Source organism: Sphaeramia orbicularis, chromosome 4 (assembly GCF_902148855.1).
Source record: "Sphaeramia orbicularis chromosome 4, fSphaOr1.1, whole genome shotgun sequence".
Taxonomy (NCBI): domain Eukaryota; kingdom Metazoa; phylum Chordata; class Actinopteri; order Kurtiformes; family Apogonidae; genus Sphaeramia; species Sphaeramia orbicularis.
Genome location: NC_043960.1, coordinates 5,944,322 through 5,964,848, shown reverse-complemented (window position 1 = coordinate 5,964,848; position 20,527 = coordinate 5,944,322). Strand labels below are relative to the sequence as shown.

The window sequence follows — 20,527 nt, the reverse complement described above, 5'->3', positions numbered from 1 at the left end:
ATATAATAACCTTTGAATTTACTCTGAGATTTAATGAACAACTAGAAAAGCACTCGGAGAGCGCAGACCTCCGCCAAGGCTGATCAATGGCCCCCCCCGTGGGCCCCCCCACGCCAAGGAGGTTATGTTTTTGCCAGGGTTTGTTTGTTTGTCTGTCTGTCTGTCTGTCCGTTAGTGTGCAACATAACTCCAAAAGTTATGGACAGATTTTGATGAAATTTTCAGGGTTTGTTGGAAATGGGCCCCCCCACGCCCGATCACCACCAAAATTTAATCATTTCTTCCTTATCCCATTTCCAACAAACCCTGAAAATTTCATCAAAATCTGTCCATAACTTTTTGAGTTATGTTGCACACTAACGGACAGACAAACAAACAAACAAACAAACAAACAAACAAACAAACAAACAAACAAACAAACAAACAAACAGACAAACCCTGGCAAAAACATAACCTCCTTGGCGGAGGTAACTACATGACAAGTGGATTAGATATAGAAAATACATGATTTAAACTGGAAAAAACTCAAAATAAGAGGATAGTATTACAATAAATGGTAATAAATCAACTTAAAAAAAAAAAAAAGTTAAATATAGAGGAAATTTCATTCAGGAACTGCCACAAAAGCAGCACTGGGTTTTTATGGGTTAAAGAAAAAAAGAAAGAAGAAGAAAGAAAAAAGAAGAAAAAATTTAAAGAACGACAATATAATTAACAAAATAGACTACATCAAGAATTTACCAGTGAAAACATGTATTTTTTTAGTCCAAATGGGAAATTGAAGGTACTGGTGGCTGAAAAAGTCACTTTTTCTTCAGTTTTCACTGTCACCTTGGGATTTACTCTCAGATTTAATGAACAAGCTACATGATAAGGGAATTAAATATAGAAAATACATGATTTAAACTGGAAAAAAAACTCAAAATAAGAGGATCATATTACAATAAATGGTGATAAATCAGTTTGTGTAAGCTGGAATAGTGGAATATTCTTCTTTTGGAACTAAACTTATTTAATGTCACGTGTCTGTGCTCTACGTAACCCATAAACACCTAAACATCCACCGGTGACCAAAAGCCATCTTCTGATTTAAACTGTCTAATACCTGTTGATCCACTAATCCGATCAATACATGTAAATAATTAGTGTAAAATGCAGTTGTTGTCTTCTTATGGTCATCACATATGACCCATGTGAACGTTCAGAGGCTCCGTAGTTACCGTGGAAACGCCATCATCTTCTACAACATTGATTCACCAGTTAAACCCATGGAGTTGGATCAATGACAGTGGATGGACACACTGGGTTTAAGTTCAATTAATGATAGATTTACTGAAAAAGTCACTTTTTCTTTCATTTTCTCTGTTTTGATATAATAACCTTTGAATTTACTCTGAGATTTAATGAACAGCTACATGATAAGTGAACTAAAAGAAAAATACACGATTTAAACTGAAAAAAAAAAACAACTCAAACTAAAGAGGATAATATTACAATAAATGCTGATAAATCACTTTTTAAAAAAAGTTAAATATAGAGGAAATTTCATTCAGGAACTGGATCAATGACAGTGGATGGACACACTGGGTTTATGTTCAGTTATTGATATATTTGCTGAAAATGTCACCTTATCTTCAGTTTTCTCAGTTTTTTGTTTTTTTTTACTTTATTTTTCTTATTTTCCTACAAACGTGGTTAAACATACATAACACAAACAGCAGGATCCGGGGGTCACAACTTACATAGGAAAAAAAAAAAGAATACATGAATAAATATGCATTCTCACACAGTGTAAATGTGTATATAAGTTACGCCTGTTTAAGCAGGTAGTATTTCTGAAGTTACTGAGCTAAGAAGAGAGTCCATTTTTTCCACTGTCCTTCTCCTACATCCTTTTGTAGCCTCAGAATATAAGTGATCTGCTCCATATGATGTAAATAATTCACAATATTTATAAAGGTTGTCCATAGAAGGCTGTGTTTTTGACAGCCAGCATCTCGTTATAACTGCATGAAAGTCTTTAGTAAATAAGAAAGTTGTCTCTGTTTTGATAGAATAACCACTGAATTTACTAATCATCTACATGATTAGTAAATCAAATACAGGAAAATGTCAGATTTTCACAGAAAATGCACAATGCAAAGGATAATATTATAATAAATGATGATAAATCACCTACAAAAAGGTTAAATGTAGAGAAAGATTCATCTGAAAGTCGCTAAAAGAAGAAGTTTTAGCGTCTAGGTGTTACTTAAAAGTGATCATTCAAAATCTCGCAGACGTCTTAGTGCTAGTGTTGTGTTTGACAGCAGCGTCTCAAAAAATACACTAAAGCAGTAAGTGAGTGTTCTGAACGTAGCCTGATGGAGCATGATGTCCGTTCAGACCATGAAGTCAAGCTCAGCTCACATTGTGCACGATCACAAACGCTAATCTCAAGCCCCGCCCAATCAGCTGATCTCTTCTGCTCTTCCTATTGGCTATATCTCATCCAGGGCACCATATTTAAACTGCTAAGAGATCAGTGCTGCTTCATTATTGTAATATTACCTTCTTTATTTGAGTTTTTTTTCCACTTTAAATCATGTATTTTTCTATATTTAGTTCACTTATTCATGTAGCTGTTCATTAAATCTCAGAGCAAGTTCAAAGGTTATTATATCAAACAGACAAAACTGAAGAAAATGGACTTTTTTCCAGCAAAAATATCACTAACCTGAACATAAACCAGTGTGTCCATCCACTGTCATTGATCAACGCTAGGGGTTTTACTGGTGAATCAATGTTGTAGAAGATGACGGTTGTTTCCACGGTAACTACGGAGCTTCTGAAGGTCCAAATGGGTCATATCTGATGACCATGAAAAGACGACAAACCTGTATTTTACACCAATTATTTACATGTATTGATAGGATTAACTGATCAACAGGGATTAAACAGTTGAGATCAGTGCTGGGTGGTGGGTCTTTGGGTCTTTAACCCTTTCATGCATGAATTATGAGAACCTAAATCCAGATTTTTTCTGAGTGTTTTTATTCCTCTTTAGCATGAAAAAAACAATGTGATTAAAATTTTCTTCTGAAAAATAAATAATAATAATTTAAAAAAATAACAATAATAATTTCAAAAATTTTAAAATACATTAAAAAAAATAATAATGACAAAAAAAAAAATCTTATGAACCTATTTTTCATGAAGTTGCAAAAATGTCCACTCAGCTGGACACCACACGTTTAATTTTTGACGCACAGAAATATGTATTTACTGATAAATTGTGTGAAAACTATGGGGAGGGCTTGTAATTCTGAGGCTTTATGCTCAGGAGAGATCGACATAATGTTACCAATTCATGTCAGAAAAGATATGTAGTGTCTTAAAACTTTAATAAAGATGTGTGTAAAAAACAACAACAACAACAACAAGAAAATCCATGAATACACAAGAGAACAGCCGTAGAATAACTGTCCACTGTAGTGACCAGTGTGCATGAAAGGGTTAAGGGTTAATATTGTGTTTCAGATGCTGTTTGCCGCCCCTCCAGTGCGCCCCCTGCCTGTCCATCTGTCCACCTGTACCTGTGGTTCCTGGAGGACAGCTGCAGACGTAGCCTTCGGCGTGCTGCAGGTGGAAGTGTTCAGGCAGCAGAGGTTCGCTGCCGTACAGAACCTGCCAGGACCTCTCGATGCAGCGTCCTCCGTTCGCACAGGGGCTGCTGGAACATTCACTGATGTCCACCTCACACTGACGCCCCTCAAACCCTAATGCCGTGAAGAACAGGAGGGGATTATGGGTAATTTTCTCAGCACATTTTCAAGAAGTACATCCCTTTGTTGTGTATTTTCAGATATGCAGGGTGGGGAAGCAAAATTTACAATATTTTGAGGCAGGGATTGAAAGACAGTGTATGACCAATTAGTTTATTGAAAGTCATGAGAATTTATTTGCCACAAGAAAATGTACATAATAGAAAATGTTTTGATTCTATGTGTCCTCCTTCTTTCTCAATAACTGCCTTCACACGCTTCCTGAAACTTGCGCAAGTGTTCCTCAAATATTGGGGTGACAACTTCTCCCATTCTTCTTTAATAGTATCTTCCAGACTTTCTGGTAATAGTTTTGCTCATAGTCATTCTCTTCTTTCCATTATAAACAGTCTTTATGGACACTCCAACTATTTTTGAAATCTCCTTTGGTGTGACGAGTGCATTCAGCAAATCACACACTCTTGACGTTTGCTTTCCTGATTACTCATATGGGCAAAAGTTTCTGAAAAGGTATGGATAATAGTGTTAGGTATGATTATGACATCAATATATGTTTGGTTTCAAAACAATTGACGTAGTGCCTGCTGAGAAAAAAACAACTAAATGTTCATTGTAAATTTTGCTTCCCCACCCTGTAGACGAATTAGCACAGTTTTGTCAGTATTTGGCTGATGGGTTAAAACTGAACTTCTCATATAGAATGACTGACTCTTATGGGAATATCTCAAAAATAAAAATGCTTCCACTGACATTTTTTCAGGTAGTTTTATTTTAGTTCCAAATTGAATGAATGAATGAATGAATATTTTTATTTCCGTTATGTACAAAAACACATACATGTAAAAGAAAAACAAACATAAAATTAACACAATTTACCTATGATATCAAAGAAAAATGGGAATTGGAGTCAAATACTGTTATAGAAGACGAACTGTGGGACAAATGATGTCATATTAGTCATAAAGGCATCAATAGTCAGTGGTGGAGGGAATTTGATTGGAAACTCAAGACCAGATTTTTTCATACTCCTTTGGTTCTATCTTATTTTGTCAAGGATCCATCTACAGCTTTATGCTGGAGAAACTGTGCTAAAACAGGTGACCATACACATCTTTTGGGACTGTCCAAGCTTGTTTATACACTGGAAAAATACCAAAGAAGAAATTGAAAGAAATGTAAAAAGAGAAGTCCCTTCAAATGTTTTGTTCTATTTACTTGGAGTCATACCGGCCAATGATTTTAATGCAGAGCAGAGATATATTTTACATATTTTACTATTGATTGCTAAAAAAATAGTAACAGTAAATTGGAAGAGTGTCAAATCACCAACGGTAATAGAATGGAAACAAAGACTGAAACAAGTGTACACTATGGAAAGAATGACCGCATCATTACAAATGAAAATGGATCTTTTTAAGCGGAGATGGCACATGGTCGAAGACTGTTTGTATAATTAAACTTTTTGGGTTGTTGACGAGAATTGCTCTTATAAGCCCTGACATGAGGTGTTTTGTATTTATATAGATGTGTGCATATGTATACAAATATATGAATATTTCGATATTTGACAATGTATCTATAGATGTAGTATAATATTTGTAACAGTAATAATACTATGTGGTGTAATTTTTTTATTTTTATCTATGTCTTGTCTCAGATGTTTTGTTCTGTTTTATATTGTTCAAAAATCTAAATAAAAAGTTTAAAAACAAAAAATTAACACAATTGGTAACTGAAAAAGGAAGAAGCTGAAGCCAGAGGCTTATTTCTGCTTCTCCTATTCCCATCCTTACTCCAACTGCACACCTGAAGTTGCAGCAGATAAAACATTAACACAAATTAGTCTACATTCAGTTTCTTAAGTCACTTTGAAATCATATTACTTTCACAGCCCTTGAGAATTTGACCACTTAAAGCTTTTTTGAAACTCGACAGCGAGCTACACAATTTCACTTCATCCTTCAACTGGTTCCATAATTTGACCCCAATAACAGAAACACAACGATATTTAACGTTTGTTCTTACTTTACATGTTTCATACACAAACATCTTTCTTAAATTATAATTTCCTTCTCTTAACTTAAAATTTTTCTGAATACAAACAGGAAGACTTTTACTTTTAGCACGGAACATAATTTTCCATTGTTTTTAACCCTTTCATGCATGAATTATGAGAACCTTAGTCAATATTTTTTTCTTGAGTGTTTTTATTCCTCTTTAGGCATGAAAAAAACAATGCAAATGAATTTTTTTTATGAACCTATTTTTCGTGGAGTCACAAAAATGTCCACTCAGCTGGACACCATGCATTTAATTTTTGAAACAAAGAAACATGTATTTAAAACTCATCATCAGAAAGTGATAAACTGTGTGAAAACTTCGAAATAAAAACATTTTTCATGTCGCTAATTGCTAAATCGCTGATGTTTTCTCACATTTTATCATACTCTAATATTAGTTATTACTTATTTCATGGAGATAATATCCTCCTGAGACCCAGGAAATTGACAGTTTTAGCTTTTTTACATTAAAAAATTGTCTTGATCAGAAACTGCATAATGCAACAGTTTTTTCACATACATTTTTAAAATTATCTTTATTTGATTGATTTTTTTAATGGAATGTCCTTTGTAATGCACAGCCTTTTTTAAGTAAAACTGTCAAACTTTTATCCCCTATAGAGGACAAAATACATTACTTGGTCTGAGGAGGCAAGCCCGCATTAACCATATGGGCAACTGGGCAATTGCCCAGGGGCCCGCGACCTCTGAAGGGCCCTGGGTAGCTCGGGCATAACGAAAATATCTGGTTATCTTTTGCTTATAAATGAAACTGTCCGCAAAAAGTGTTCTTAAATAAATACTGGATACTTTGGAAATGGTTTCTTATTTATTTTTTGTGAAAATGGAGGACACTTCCCTCTCTTTCTAATGTAGTGGATCAATTTTAGATTATACTGATGCTAATGTGTTTTGTTTTCATATCATCATATGCAAGTGAGTGGCCTTGACAAAGAGGCTATCGTGGTGCACTTGTAGTTCTATGAGCATTTACACATTTGTACATCAAAATGCATTTGATGATAGTTAGATGTTGAAGTATGGGGTATATTTACATATATTCCTGGAACTTATTCTGTATTTTGCCAGATTATAGGGATCCTGGGGTTGTGATGATGGGGCCCTTGAATATTGTTGCCCAGGGTACAATGAAGTGTTAATCTGGCCCTGGAGGAGGCTATGAAAAAAAACAAAAAAAAAAAAAAAACAACTTTTTGTTCCAGAAAGCTGTTAATTACAGTCTAATAACAATTAGCAACTGATTTACACTCAAACATGTTACTGCAGATCAGGTTTATCATGAGCAGCACCGTTACAGTAGTGGTATGGATTGCAGTATTTTGGATGGTGCATAAGTGTCCACTGTGTTGGCTGATATGAAACTAAAACAACCAAACCCATGAATATACAAGAGAACAGCTGGAGAAGAACTGTCCACTGGAATGACCACTGTGCATGAAAGGGTTAAATATACAATATCAAAAAATTTTAATAAATCAGATTCTACAAAAAATGGATTACTTGGTTGAATATAACCAGCTTGATTTATTACTCTAATAGCTTTTTATTTTTGGAGTTTAATTATCAGGTTTATATTAGTTTGATACACATTGCCCCATATTTCCTCACAGTACGGCATTACAAGTGAACAATACAATATATGCAAATATTTCTTGTTTAACAAATCTCGAGTTTTATAAAGAATCGCAACAGCCTTTGACATTTTGATATATTCTATTTGTGGTTTCCAACAGAGTTTATGGACAATAATCACTCTCAAAAATTTTGTTTCATACCCCCTTACTTGCCTAAATAAATTACTTAACTTTTCATTTTACTTGGTTCAGGAGTCAGGTTTAGACCAGCTCTAAATGTAAGTGACATGAAATAACTATTATTATGATGTGACACTATATAAATAAAAATTAATATGTAGGTAGACAGACAGACAGACAGACAGACACAGACATTGAATGGACCGTACCTGGCCAACATTCACAGGTGTAGTTACTGTGATTGTCCTTACAGATGGCGCCGTTGAAGCAGGGTTCAGAGTCACACGGTGGCAGCGGCGTCTCACAGAGTTCACCGGTGAAGGCAGTGGAGGAGCAGTCACAGCTGAACCTGAGAAACCAAACAGCCAAACACAGTCAGACGGTGATTACACGAAGACCTCCAGGTTAGATTTACAGATGGAACATTTACATCTGGGCTGTTGAACTCATTTTAGTTCAGCTTCCACATTCAGTCCAATGAGATCTAAGTGGGTCAGACCAGTACAATAATAACATAATAACCTATAAATAATAACCCAAATTATTGTCTTTGTTTTAGTGTGAAAGTTAAATTACATTCTGAAAACGTGAATAACCTGAACAATCATCTACACCCTGAAATATTTAAACAACAACAAAAAAAAAAGTCCAATTTCATCAATATTATGTTACAATTTATTTGTTACAGATCACAGTGGATTTACAAATGCACAAAACATTTAGTAACCGGCAGAATATTGATAAAATTGCACTTATTTTGCTTTGTGTTCTATTCAAATTTCAGGTTTCTCATTTGTTCAGGTCAGTCACATTTTATTGACAGGATTTGTAAATGTAAATAATTCCATAATGTAATTTTAACACAGATCACAGTCGACCTACACAATCAGAAAACATTTGTATCCAGCAGAACATTGTAAAAATTACATTTATTTCTCATATTTGTTCAGGTTATTCACATGTTTTTGTGATAGGAAGTAATTTCATAATGTAATTTAACTTTATTCACATTAGACCAAGAAGAAAATTTGAAGTTGTCAGTATTTGTAGGTTTTTATGTAATCATTTACTTGATCTCACATTGACTTAAAAGTAGTCGCTTTTCCATTGACCCTCAAATTGCGCAAATATAACTTGGCATAAAAATTTACCTAATGGAAAAATGACAATTTTGCCAAAAGTCTCATTTGTTGATTAAAAGTTTTTGCGCTGGTAAGAAGTGGGTTTTCAGGCGTAGCACAAGTGGTACAGGGTGGGGAAGCAAAATTTACAATGAACATTTAGTTGTTTTTTCTCAGCAGGCACTACGTCAATTGTTTTGAAACCAAACATATATTGATGTCATAATCATACCTAACACTATTATCCATACCTTTTCAGAAACTTTTGCCCGTATGAGTAATCAGGAAAGCAAACGTCAAAGAGTGTGTGATTTGCTGAATGCACTCGTCACACCAAAGGAGATTTCAAAAATAGTTGGAGTGTCCATAAAGACTGTTTATAATGGAAAGAAGAGAATGACTATGAGCAAAACTATTACCAGAAAGTCTGGAAGATACTATTAAAGAAGAATGGGAGAAGTTGTCACCCCAATATTTGAGGAACACTTGCACAAGTTTCAGGAAGCGTGTGAAGGCAGTTATTGAGAAAGAAGGAGGACACATAGAATAAAAACATTTTCTATTATGTCCATTTTCTTGTGGCAAATAAATTCTCATGACTTTCAATAAACTAATTGGTCATACACTGTCTTTCAATCCCTGCCTCAAAATATTGTAAATTTTGCTTCCCCACCCTGTATATCACGCAAAACTGCAATGGAAAGATCTTTTTTCACAACCAGAGTCAGGTGAATTAAAAAAACGGGTGTTGACGGACGTTACAACAAGCGAAGAAGAAGAAGAAGAGGAAGCGTGGCGGTATGTGTGGACACACCAGGAAACCACATCATTTTTTAATTTAGAATGAGATATAGGGGTAATATATGTAATTATAATGAATATATCTGTAAATCAACACCATATTTACATTCGTCGTCATGTTTATAGAATGACTTCTCGTGTCATCTCGCGATAATAAATAAACAAATCATCGCACTTGTGATTTAATGGAAAAAGCGACATTACGCACTTCTGTTTTTGCAGCATTTAGTAAATATCAGTAAAGTTTTGTGCAGATGTCCAATGGAAAAGTGACTTATGTCCCCTGAACACCCTTGACTATTAATATTTTTTGTGTAATTTTTGCACCTCTGAATTTTATCCCACGGGCTGGATCAGACCATTTGGTGGGTCAGTTTTGGCCCGTGGACCATATGTTGGACACCCCTGATTCAGATCAACGGTGGATTTATTTACCGCCGCGCCATTTATTTTATTTTACCTTTATTTAACCAGGAAGTCCCATTGAGATCAGAAATCTCTTTTGCAAGGAAGACCTGGCATGCACACATTTTCCTGTATGAACCACGAGTAGGCCTTCTACCAAGGAGAAGAAGTCTCAGGGTCAGTTAATGATGATGATGATGATGATGATGATGAAATTCTTTATTCAGTCATCACATACAACCAGTGTCAACACTCCTAATACATATGTGATATTCTTCTCCAAACTGTCATATTCCTGCTCAGTAGGACTGCTTACTTTGTTTACTGTCCTACATAATAAATTAAGCTACCCAGCATTAAATATAGGAAAAAGAAAAAAATAACAATGCATACAACCAAACAAACAAGCAAAAACATAAAAAGTGAAACTAAACCAGAAAAATAGAAAACATAACCAACAAAATTAATGGTAATTTAATGCAGAGTCGAAAATAAATTATTTACTTATTACTTATTAGATCTTAACAATTGTATCCTTCAAAAATTGCCCATTTTTTTCAATGTCAAAAATGAGCTCCACATTCTTAAATCCATGCTGGCCTCATTCCATAGTTTAACTCCAACAACAGATTCACATCTGCTTGTAGTCTCTTTTCTAGCTTTTTGTACACCAAATTTACAAACATCTCGCAAATCATATTTAGACTCATGTCTTGAGAAGAACCTTTATACACAGACACAGACAGTTAAGAATAAAGTATATAATGTGTTGTGAAATATGACTGTAATGCATAGTATGTTCTGTAAATAAAGTAAATATGACTAATGCATAGTATGTTCTTTAAATAAAGTAAATATGACTGTAATGCATAGTATGTTCTTTAAATAAAGTAAATATGACTAATGCATAGTATGTTCTTTAAATAAAGTAAATATGACTAATGCATAGTATGTTCTGTAAATAAAGTAAATATGACTGTAATGCATAGTATGTTCTGTAAATAAAGTAAATATGACTAATGCATAGTATGTTCTTTAAATAAAGTAAATATGACTAATGCATAGTATGTTCTTTAAATAAAGTAAATATGACTAATGCATAGTATGTTCTTTAAATAAAGTAAATATGACTGTAATGCATAGTATGTTCTTTAAATAAAGTAAATATGACTAATGCATAGTATGTTCTTTAAATAAAGTAAATATGACTAATGCATAGTATGTTCTTTAAATAAAGTAAATATGACTGTAATGCATAGTATGTTCTGTAAATAAAGTAAATATGACTGTAATGCATAGTATGTTCTTTAAATAAAGTAAATATGACTAATGCATAGTATGTTCTGTAAATAAAGTAAATATGACTAATGCATAGTATGTTCTTTAAATAAAGTAAATATGACTAATGCATAGTATGTTCTTTAAATAAAGTAAATATGACTAATGCATAGTATGTTCTGTAAATAAAGTAAATATGACTAATGCATAGTATGTTCTGTAAATAAAGTAAATATGACTGTAATGCATAGTATGTTCTGTAAATAAAGTAAATATGACTGTAATGCATAGTATGTTCTGTAAATAAAGTAAATATGACTGTAATGCATAGTATGTTCTGTAAATAAAGTAAATATGACTGTAATGCATAGTATGTTCTGTAAATAAAGTAAATATGACTAATGCATAGTATGTTCTGTAAATAAAGTAAATATGACTGTAATGCATAGTATGTTCTGTAAATAAAGTAAATATGACTGTAATGCATAGTATGTTCTGTAAATAAAGTAAATATGACTGTAATGCATAGTATGTTCTGTAAATAAGTAAATATGACTGTAATGCATAGTATGTTCTGTAAATAAAGTAAATATGACTGTAATGCATAGTATGTTCTGTAAATAAAGTAAATATGACTGTAATGCATAGTATGTTCTGTAAATAAAGTAAATATGACTGTAATGCATAGTATGTTCTTTAAATAAAGTAAATATGACTGTAATGCATAGTACGTAAACAAAGTAAGCAGTCCTACTGAGCAGGAATATGACAGTTTGGAGAAGAATATCACATATGTATGTATATGTCGAGGCCCAAAACGGAATCTGGCCCGATTCTGAATCGGGCCGGCCCAGAATGGAATTCTATTCTAGGCCGGCCTAGAATGGAATCCTGCTGCTATAATGTTATTTTTATACCATGTTTAATGCAAATGATCTAAATTATTACAAAAATCAATAAATGGAATTTGCAAATATGTGAAAAAAAATGAAACAAACAACATTTTAATTGTAAACTATAATACACTTTATTTACAAATAGAACCTAGTGGTACTCCCCACCAATATATGGTACAGTGAAATCGACTGAAATTGACAATAGTTACTCAAGGTATGTAAGACTGAAAATGTAAAATCATGACAAATTATGGAATTATGGATCATTTGCATTAAACATGGTATAAAAATAGCATTATGGCTGCAGGATTCCATTCTAGGCCGGCCTAGAATAGAATTCCATTCTGGGCCGGCCCGATTCTGAATCGGGCCAGATTCTGTTTTGGGCCTCGACATATATATGGTGCTCCCCCTTCCATTGCCTCTGCATCCTCCACTGCAGATGTATTCTAAATGAGTCTTAGACAAAGTGGTTGTTCTGTTCCAAAGTGTGAGTCGTCCTCCGTCGGTACTTACCCATTCACCCCGTCTACACACACAGCTCCGTTCTGGCATGGCTGCTCTTGGCACTCGTCGATGTTGATTTCACATCGGTGTCCTTGGAAACCAGGCGGGCAGGTGCAAGTGAAGCCGCCGGCGTAGTCATGGCAACTGCCGCCATTGAGACACGGCTGTGACTGACACTCATCAATCTCGACCTCGCAAGAGCCGCCTGCGAAGAACAAAGCGACGCAGAGGTCAGAGGTCAGAGGTGGATGAGGCTGTATGTGTGCTGGACTGTTCTTTCATGTCAAAGTGAAGCAGCTGCACATCTACAGACCTGTGCAGAAACCAAACACCACCTTTGTCTGTGTGGGGTGTTTTAGTTTATACAAGCTGTTGAATGAATCCTGATTATTTTTGTATTTTTTGCTCAATTTGGTCATTATTTTACTTGTTTTGTTGATTATTTTATTCATTTTGTTATTTTCTTTTAAATTTTTGTCCATTTGTTAATGATTTTATTCAGTTTATGGATCATTTTATTCTTTTTGTTGAAGAAAGGTTCCCACTCCAGCCCACAGGATGAATTTGCACAGTGAAAAAATTACACTGAAGATATTCAAAATCAAGGGTGTTGAACTCATTTTAGTTCAGGTTCCACATACAGACCAATACGATCTCAAGTAAAATAATAGAATCATAACATATACATAATGACCCCAAATTTTCTTCTTGGTTTAATATGAAAAAAATATTACATTGTGCCTATAAATAATGACAACTCCAATTTTTTTCTTTGTTTTATAGCATTACATTATGAAAATATTTACATTAACAAACTATCCTTTATGTAAAATGTGAATAATCTGAACAAATATGAATAATAATGAAATATCTAAAGAAAATTACATGCAATTTTAACAATATTCTGCCTGTTACTAAATGTTTTGCACCTTTGTAGATCTGATCTGTAAAGAACATGTATAAACGAAAAGTTGAGGCATAATATTGTTAAAATTGTACTTATTATTCTTTAAAAATATCAGGTTTTTTTCAGGTTATTCACATCTTCTTTGTTCAGATAGTTTGTGAATGTAAATATTTTCATTATTTAATCTTTCTTTTTTCTTTTGCACTAAAACAAATTTGAAGTTGTCATTATTTATAGGTTATTATGGTAGTATTTAGACCAGGGCTGTCAAACTCATTTTGGTTCAGGGACCATATTCAGCCCAATTTGATCTCAAGCGGGCCAGACCAGTAAAATAATGACTTAATAACCTATAAATAATGACAAATCCAAGTTTTTAATTTTGTTTTAGTACAAAAAACCCCAACTAAATCATGAAAATATTTACATTTTACAAAACAGATATGAATAACCTGAAAAAACAGAAATTTCATTTGAAAAATTTGTGCTATTTTAACAATATTATGCCTCGACTTATTATTTATACATGTACATTACACACAATGTTCCATAAACATTTGGTAACAGGCAGAATATTGTTAAACTTTTGGAGTTTGGAACTAAAATTTGAACAATTTCTGCAATATTGCATCTGTAATTATTAACACAGCTACAGATCACAGTGGATCCATAAATGCACAAAACATTTAGTTACAAGCAGAATATTGTTAAAATTGCACATTTCAGGTTGTTCATCTTTGTTTTTATTTATGTATTTATTTGCATTTTATTGTGAAAGACTAGTTTTGTAAATGTAAATATTTTCACAGTGTAATGTTATTTTTTTCCCTTAAATTTTTTTCCACATAATTTTTCACAAAGAAACTTTGTACAGTCTACTCTCGTTAAACCGCCCGCCGTTATACCGCCATTTCCGCTTATCGCCATCCGCCAGCCCAGTTCCATGCACAAACAACACTTATACCATTGATTTCCCGACCGTTATACCGCCAGCAGCGCGGCACCTCCGAGGTGCGCCGCCGTGACACCTCCGAGGTGCGGCTCCCAGTGTTGTCTTTTCCGTGGAAACCGGGTCGAAATGGCTCTTTGAGTGTTAAAGGTTGCCGATCCCTGCCTTACAACATAACAGAATCAAGATTTATTTAGACACGCAATTAGAACGGGTTAACGGAGGCAGCATAGACATCATATAGTAAAGACATGCACATTATGGACGCAACCCGTTGTAACGCCATTTTCGCTATACCGCCAATTTGGCCGTGAACGGAAGTTGGCGGTATAACAAGAGTAGACTGTAGTTGTCATTATCTATGGGTTATTGTGTTGTTATTTTTACTGGAGATCACATTGGTCTGTATGTGGAACCTGAACCAAAATGATTTTGACAACCTGGACTGTTCAGGTTCATTTTTGCACTTTCATCCTGCGGGCTGGAATGGATCCTTTGGCGGGCCAGGTTTGGCCTCCAGGCCGCATGTTTGACACCTGTGGTCTAGATTTTTAAACAATGTGCATCTTATTGTCGAGGTTATAAATATGAATAACAACAATTTGATTTGGTTGCACACAGTATGCGTATTTTTGCACTGGGCGTTTATTTTTTGCTTTTTCTGCATAGGTTTCAACAACTTTTGTTTTTGCTTGTAAAAACATAACAAAAAAATCTACTTGTAAAAACTCCAAAAAGAAACCTCAATTTTCAAATATGGTAATTAAATACTTTTAGAAAATCAGCTTTTTTTTTTTATTTGAGTACATGTTCTCAACCCTCAAAGGTAAAGTAATCTATGTGCATTAAAACATAAAGGAGTAACTGACAACATTAGAACAGCTGTTTCCACTTCCAGACAACCTAAAATTACTTGGTCCATGCTTCGTATGTTTAATTTAGTTGGACATGTGTTAAAATGCAAATGTTTTGGGACCATGATGTTCAGACAATGGAGAACATTTTCAATTATAAAATTCCAATGGACCCCCAGACTATCTACCTTGGTCTAATACCTGATGACGTAATTAAAAGAGAAGACACTCACTTATTTAAAATTTGAATTGTTGCCTGCAAAAAGGTAGTCACAAGGAACTGGTTAAAAAAACCTTTGGCGGGCCAGGTTTGGCCCCCGGGCCACATGTTTGACACCTGTGATTTAGACCCGCTTAAGATCATACTGGACTGACTGTGGAACCTGAAAGAAGATGAGTCATATGGAAAAACTCACCAATAACTTATCTTGTGCTTTTCTTTCTATGAAAATATAAACTGGCCCATCTTTCCTTTCCCATCTAAACCAGTAGATTAACCCTGTGTATACTTCATCCCAGCCCGGTTACCCACTCACTGGTGAACCCGGGGGGGCACAGGCAGGAGTATGTGCCCACTCTGTCCACACAGGTGCCTCCGTTCCTGCAGGGCTGAGAAACGCACTCGTTGACGTCGATCTGACAGTGAGAGCCCTGGAACCCCGGCACGCAGAAGCAGGAGTAACCGTCCCCACGGCGGCGACATAAGGCTCGGTTCTGGCAGGGGTTTGGGGAACACTGGTCCAGGGGTGAAGGGGAACTGACAGCAGATGAACCTAAAACACACACACACACACACACGCTCCACATCAGACTCCTTTTTTTTTTTTTTTTCCCCATTTTTAACTCATCAGCCAATAGATCAGGAGCAAACATCTTCTCTGACGAAACTACTGATCAGATTCATTTCAAATTTTTTTGTCTTAAAAATGTAACTTTACTTCTAATGGTCCATATTTTGATGGTTTATAACATGTAAATGGTTACAGAAATCAATATAGTTACTATTGAGCACTGATAGGAAGTCGTATATGGACTTTCATTTGGGTTCATGACCTTTGACCTTTAGTGATCCTGAAAGGTCAAACTTAAGGTCATCAGTGTCTACATGTCAACAATCATCTTCTACGAAACTATTGGTCGGAGTAATTTAAAATTGTATATGTAGCTTGATGGAAAAGAACACAATAGAATAGAATAGAATAGAATAGAATAGAATAGAATAGAATAGAATAGAATAGAACTGACAGACAAGAATAGAATAGAATAGAATAGAATAGAATAGAATAGAATAGAATAGAATAGAACTGACAGACAAGAATAGAATACAATACAATACAATACAATAGAACTGACAGACAAGAATAGAATAGAATAGAATAGAATAGAATAGAATAGAATACAACTGACAGACTAGAATAGACTAGAATAGACTAGAATAGAATAGAATAGAATAGAATAGAATTGAATAGAATTGAATAGAATCGAATAGAACTGACAGACAAGAATAGAATAGAATAGAATAGAATAGAATAGAATAGAATAGAATAGAATAGAATAGAATAGAATAGAATATCTTTATTGTTATTGGGACAAGTTACAAAATTACAAGTGCCATCCAATCTGTGCATCATATATAAAATCTACAACAGAAATACAAATAAAAGCAGCTAAAATAATAAATGTCTATATGATGAAAACTTGGCTGCAGAGTTACAGTTGAAAGTGCCACATTTTTGAAAAGATGGACACCAGTTACTGTTTCTCTTTTCTAGGACCTGTATACCTTTTACACTTAAGTTTTATTGAGATTATTAACATTATTATTATTTCATATTTTTCTATTTTATTTTGTTAGATTCTTTCTTTCATGTGAATGTTGTATACATGTTTCTCTTCTGATGTTAAAAAAAGAGAAATCCTTTATGAAAAGACCTATATAGTTTAGTTTTCAGGTGTGACTTGGTAAGAATTCTATCATTTCTTTGCAGCACACTGTAATCCTAGTGATCTGAGAGGAAACAAGACACCTGCACCAAACTCTTGATTTTTAAGCTGCAGGAAATAGTGATTTTCTACACAGAAGTATGGGGAGTTAGATAATTACTGAGGACTGGAGCTTGAAAAAGTGAATATATCTCTCCATAGCACCATGAAACGTCATCAGGTCGTCTATATTTATATTTATATTTATATTTTGATTTGGACATAGAGGAGACAGCTGATTCACTTGAAGAATAGCTTTTATGTACAGACAAATGTGAGGGTCAAGGCTGAGCTACTGTTGACAGTTCCACACTAGTGTAGAAATCATTTCCACTGTTGTTGAACGCATTAAATTCCACTTCATGATGTTTTTAATTAGCGTGATGAGATCTGGGTTCAGTCTCATGTAAATCAGCACATGCCATACATACTAATTAGAAGATTAACATGTAATCAGAGGACAGCTGAAATGCATTCTGGGAGGATTATCCAAACCATGTATATGTGTGGACTTCATCAGGTGTATGTTCTCAGTATTATTGAGGTTCTGAAAAACACTAATCTGTCCACCATGGTGCTGTAAGGGGGGGGGAAACATGACAAATTCATGGGGCCCAGGATTTGGGTGGGGTGGGGTGGGGGGGCATAAAGCAGTTGAAGGGGTCCAGTGGAGACAGGTTAGAAGTTGTGAAAATTTCGTGTAAGATCCACTGTATAGAAGACGTCGAAAGCATGTTAAGTTTCCGTTTCGTTTCACGCCAGCATTAGTTACATTACTTATGGACCACACCCCCACTTATTGAGGACATGCAGCTGACGTCACTAGTCATGTGATTGTTGTTTACACCGCCATATTGGTAGGCACGCTATCTGGATCCAGAAAGTCACTCACTTTCCACATTCATTACAAGCCTCTGATGACCACGAACAGATGAGAAACTGCATTTTACATGAATTATTTACATGTACTGATAGGATTAGTGGATCAACAGGTATGAAACAGTTTATAGCAGTAGATGGTTTTTAAATGTCATACTGACCCGTATTTTTGTGTGATATTTTTATACAATCTATCATCTTTTTATACAGAGCTGTTAAAGTGATTTTCTTTGTTCCTGTAACAGTGACTATTCTATTCTATTCTATTCTATTCTATTCTATTCTATTCTATTCTATTATAAAATACCCAACATTACTGATTAATAAGGGGGATATTAGTTAATGTTTTTTATTTGTCATTATTTTACTTTCTTATTCATACATATTGCTAATTATTGCACTTGAACTTATACGTCTTCATGTTATTTAATGTATTTTGTTATGAACCGGAACATTTACCATGTGACCTGAAAACCAAACTTGAAAACTTTTAAGGAGCTGATTCCCTGTGATAAACCATTGCCCTCTTTCTGACTTTTTCTGACACTCACTCATATATCATGTCAACCTTGAGGCTCACTCCCCACAGCGATAACACATGCAAGAATGCTTCAAAGACAAATAGCTGCCAGCGAGGCATCTGAAAACTGCCGTACTCCGAGCAGAACAAATGGAACCAGCTCCGATGTGATGCCTCTCCTACTCTGTGGAATGTGTAAAAGGGCCAATCAGCTGAACCAGCGCTGTTTATGTTAGACGGATGTAAATCAGAACACATCATATAGTATTTGGAATGAAATAACCATGAAAGCCTCTATTTATTTATTTATTTATGCTCTCTTTTTTTCTCTTTCTCTTCTTCTCTCCTTCTATCTTTTATTTTTGCTCGAGGAAAGTTAGTGTATTTTTAGAATTTAAGCCCCGTTTTATGTATTTGGCTGAAGCCGTTCAATCTGAGCAGACTTTTCTATATCTGTCATGTTTAAGGGTTTTCTTCCAGTATATTATGACTTTGTAATCTAAGTGATATTTGTTATGTTCGTCGTTTGCCCAGGACAACAGATGGAAATTTGCTTCTCTGCTAAATCTGTTGTACGCATCTTGTTCTTTGTAGCTAAAGCCAATACACACTGTCCTGTAACTAAAAAATTGTAATTTTTTAAAATTAATTTATTCATTTTGATCATGCAAAGAAACAAAATAAAACAAAACGAAGCAAATTAAGACAAAAACAAAACAACATTTAAATGAACAGAATCTATCTTCAAGTACGTACAAGTCTGAATTTTGCAAAAGGAGTAGAAAGAAGTATAAACTTATTTAATCCAACCCCTCAAGTGCTTTTACACCTTTATCACTAATTTAATACAACAATCAAACAATAAATTTTTCCTAATTTTAGCATCGAACCACAACAAATACATAATACAGTAATTGAATTAAACACAACAATATGATCATAGCAGTACAGTCATACTAACAGACTCAACAATTCAACAATTTTCTTCAATAATCACATCATATTTATTAATACATCATCCATGAACAAACAGGCCTCACTGTCATTATTAAATACTGTACCTCTCAAGAATCAATTCTTTATATCTTTTTTTTAACTGAATTATGTTTGATATTTGTTTTTATCTCTAAACACAATTTGTTCCACAATTTTACTCCACAGATAGTGTTACAGAAACTTTTTAACCTAGTGCGTACTTTATGAATCTTTAGATTTAATTTTCCCCGTAAATCATAGCCTCCCTCTTTTTTCACAAAAAATTTCTTCAATATTGCCGGCAGTAAGTTATTCTTTGCTTTATACATTATTTGAATAGTTTTGAACTAATGTATGAAGCAAGGACTAACTTACTGCCAGGCAATATTCAAGTTCCTCATTCAACTGTCTTATATCTGTCATGTTTAACAGTTTTCTTCCAGTAAATTATGACTTTGTAATCAAAGTGGGGTGGCCAGGTGCTTGCCAGTCCCATGTGGGACAAGGAGTGTGTTTGTGTGAGACAATGTGGGACACGTAACCCCACTGCTGGAACAAAGTCTACAACAGGGCTGTCAAACTCATTTTGGTTCAGGGGCCATATTTAGCCCAATTTGAGCTCAAGCGGGCCAGACCAGTAAAATAATGACTTAATAACCTATAAATAATGACAAATCCAAGTTTTTAATTTTGTTTTAGTACAAAAAAAACCCAGTTAAATTATGAAAATATTTACATTTTACAAAAAAGATGTAAATAACCTGAAAAAACAGAGATCTCATTTGAAAAATTAGTGCAATTTTAACAATAATATACCTTGACTTATTATTTATACATGTACATTTACACACAA

The 20,527-nt window shown here is 34.3% G+C and overlaps 1 protein-coding gene across 1 annotated transcript in view; it reads right to left on the bottom strand.

Moving 5' to 3' along the window:
• crb1 (crumbs cell polarity complex component 1) overlaps positions 1-20,527 on the bottom strand; it is a 79,581-nt gene that overhangs the window by 55,170 nt on the left and 3,884 nt on the right. Inside the window, 4 exon segments of the mRNA XM_030131858.1 lie at positions 3,576-3,758; positions 7,809-7,948; positions 12,617-12,812; positions 15,854-16,090. Of these exon segments, the coding sequence (XP_029987718.1) occupies positions 3,576-3,758; positions 7,809-7,948; positions 12,617-12,812; positions 15,854-16,090 (756 nt within the window).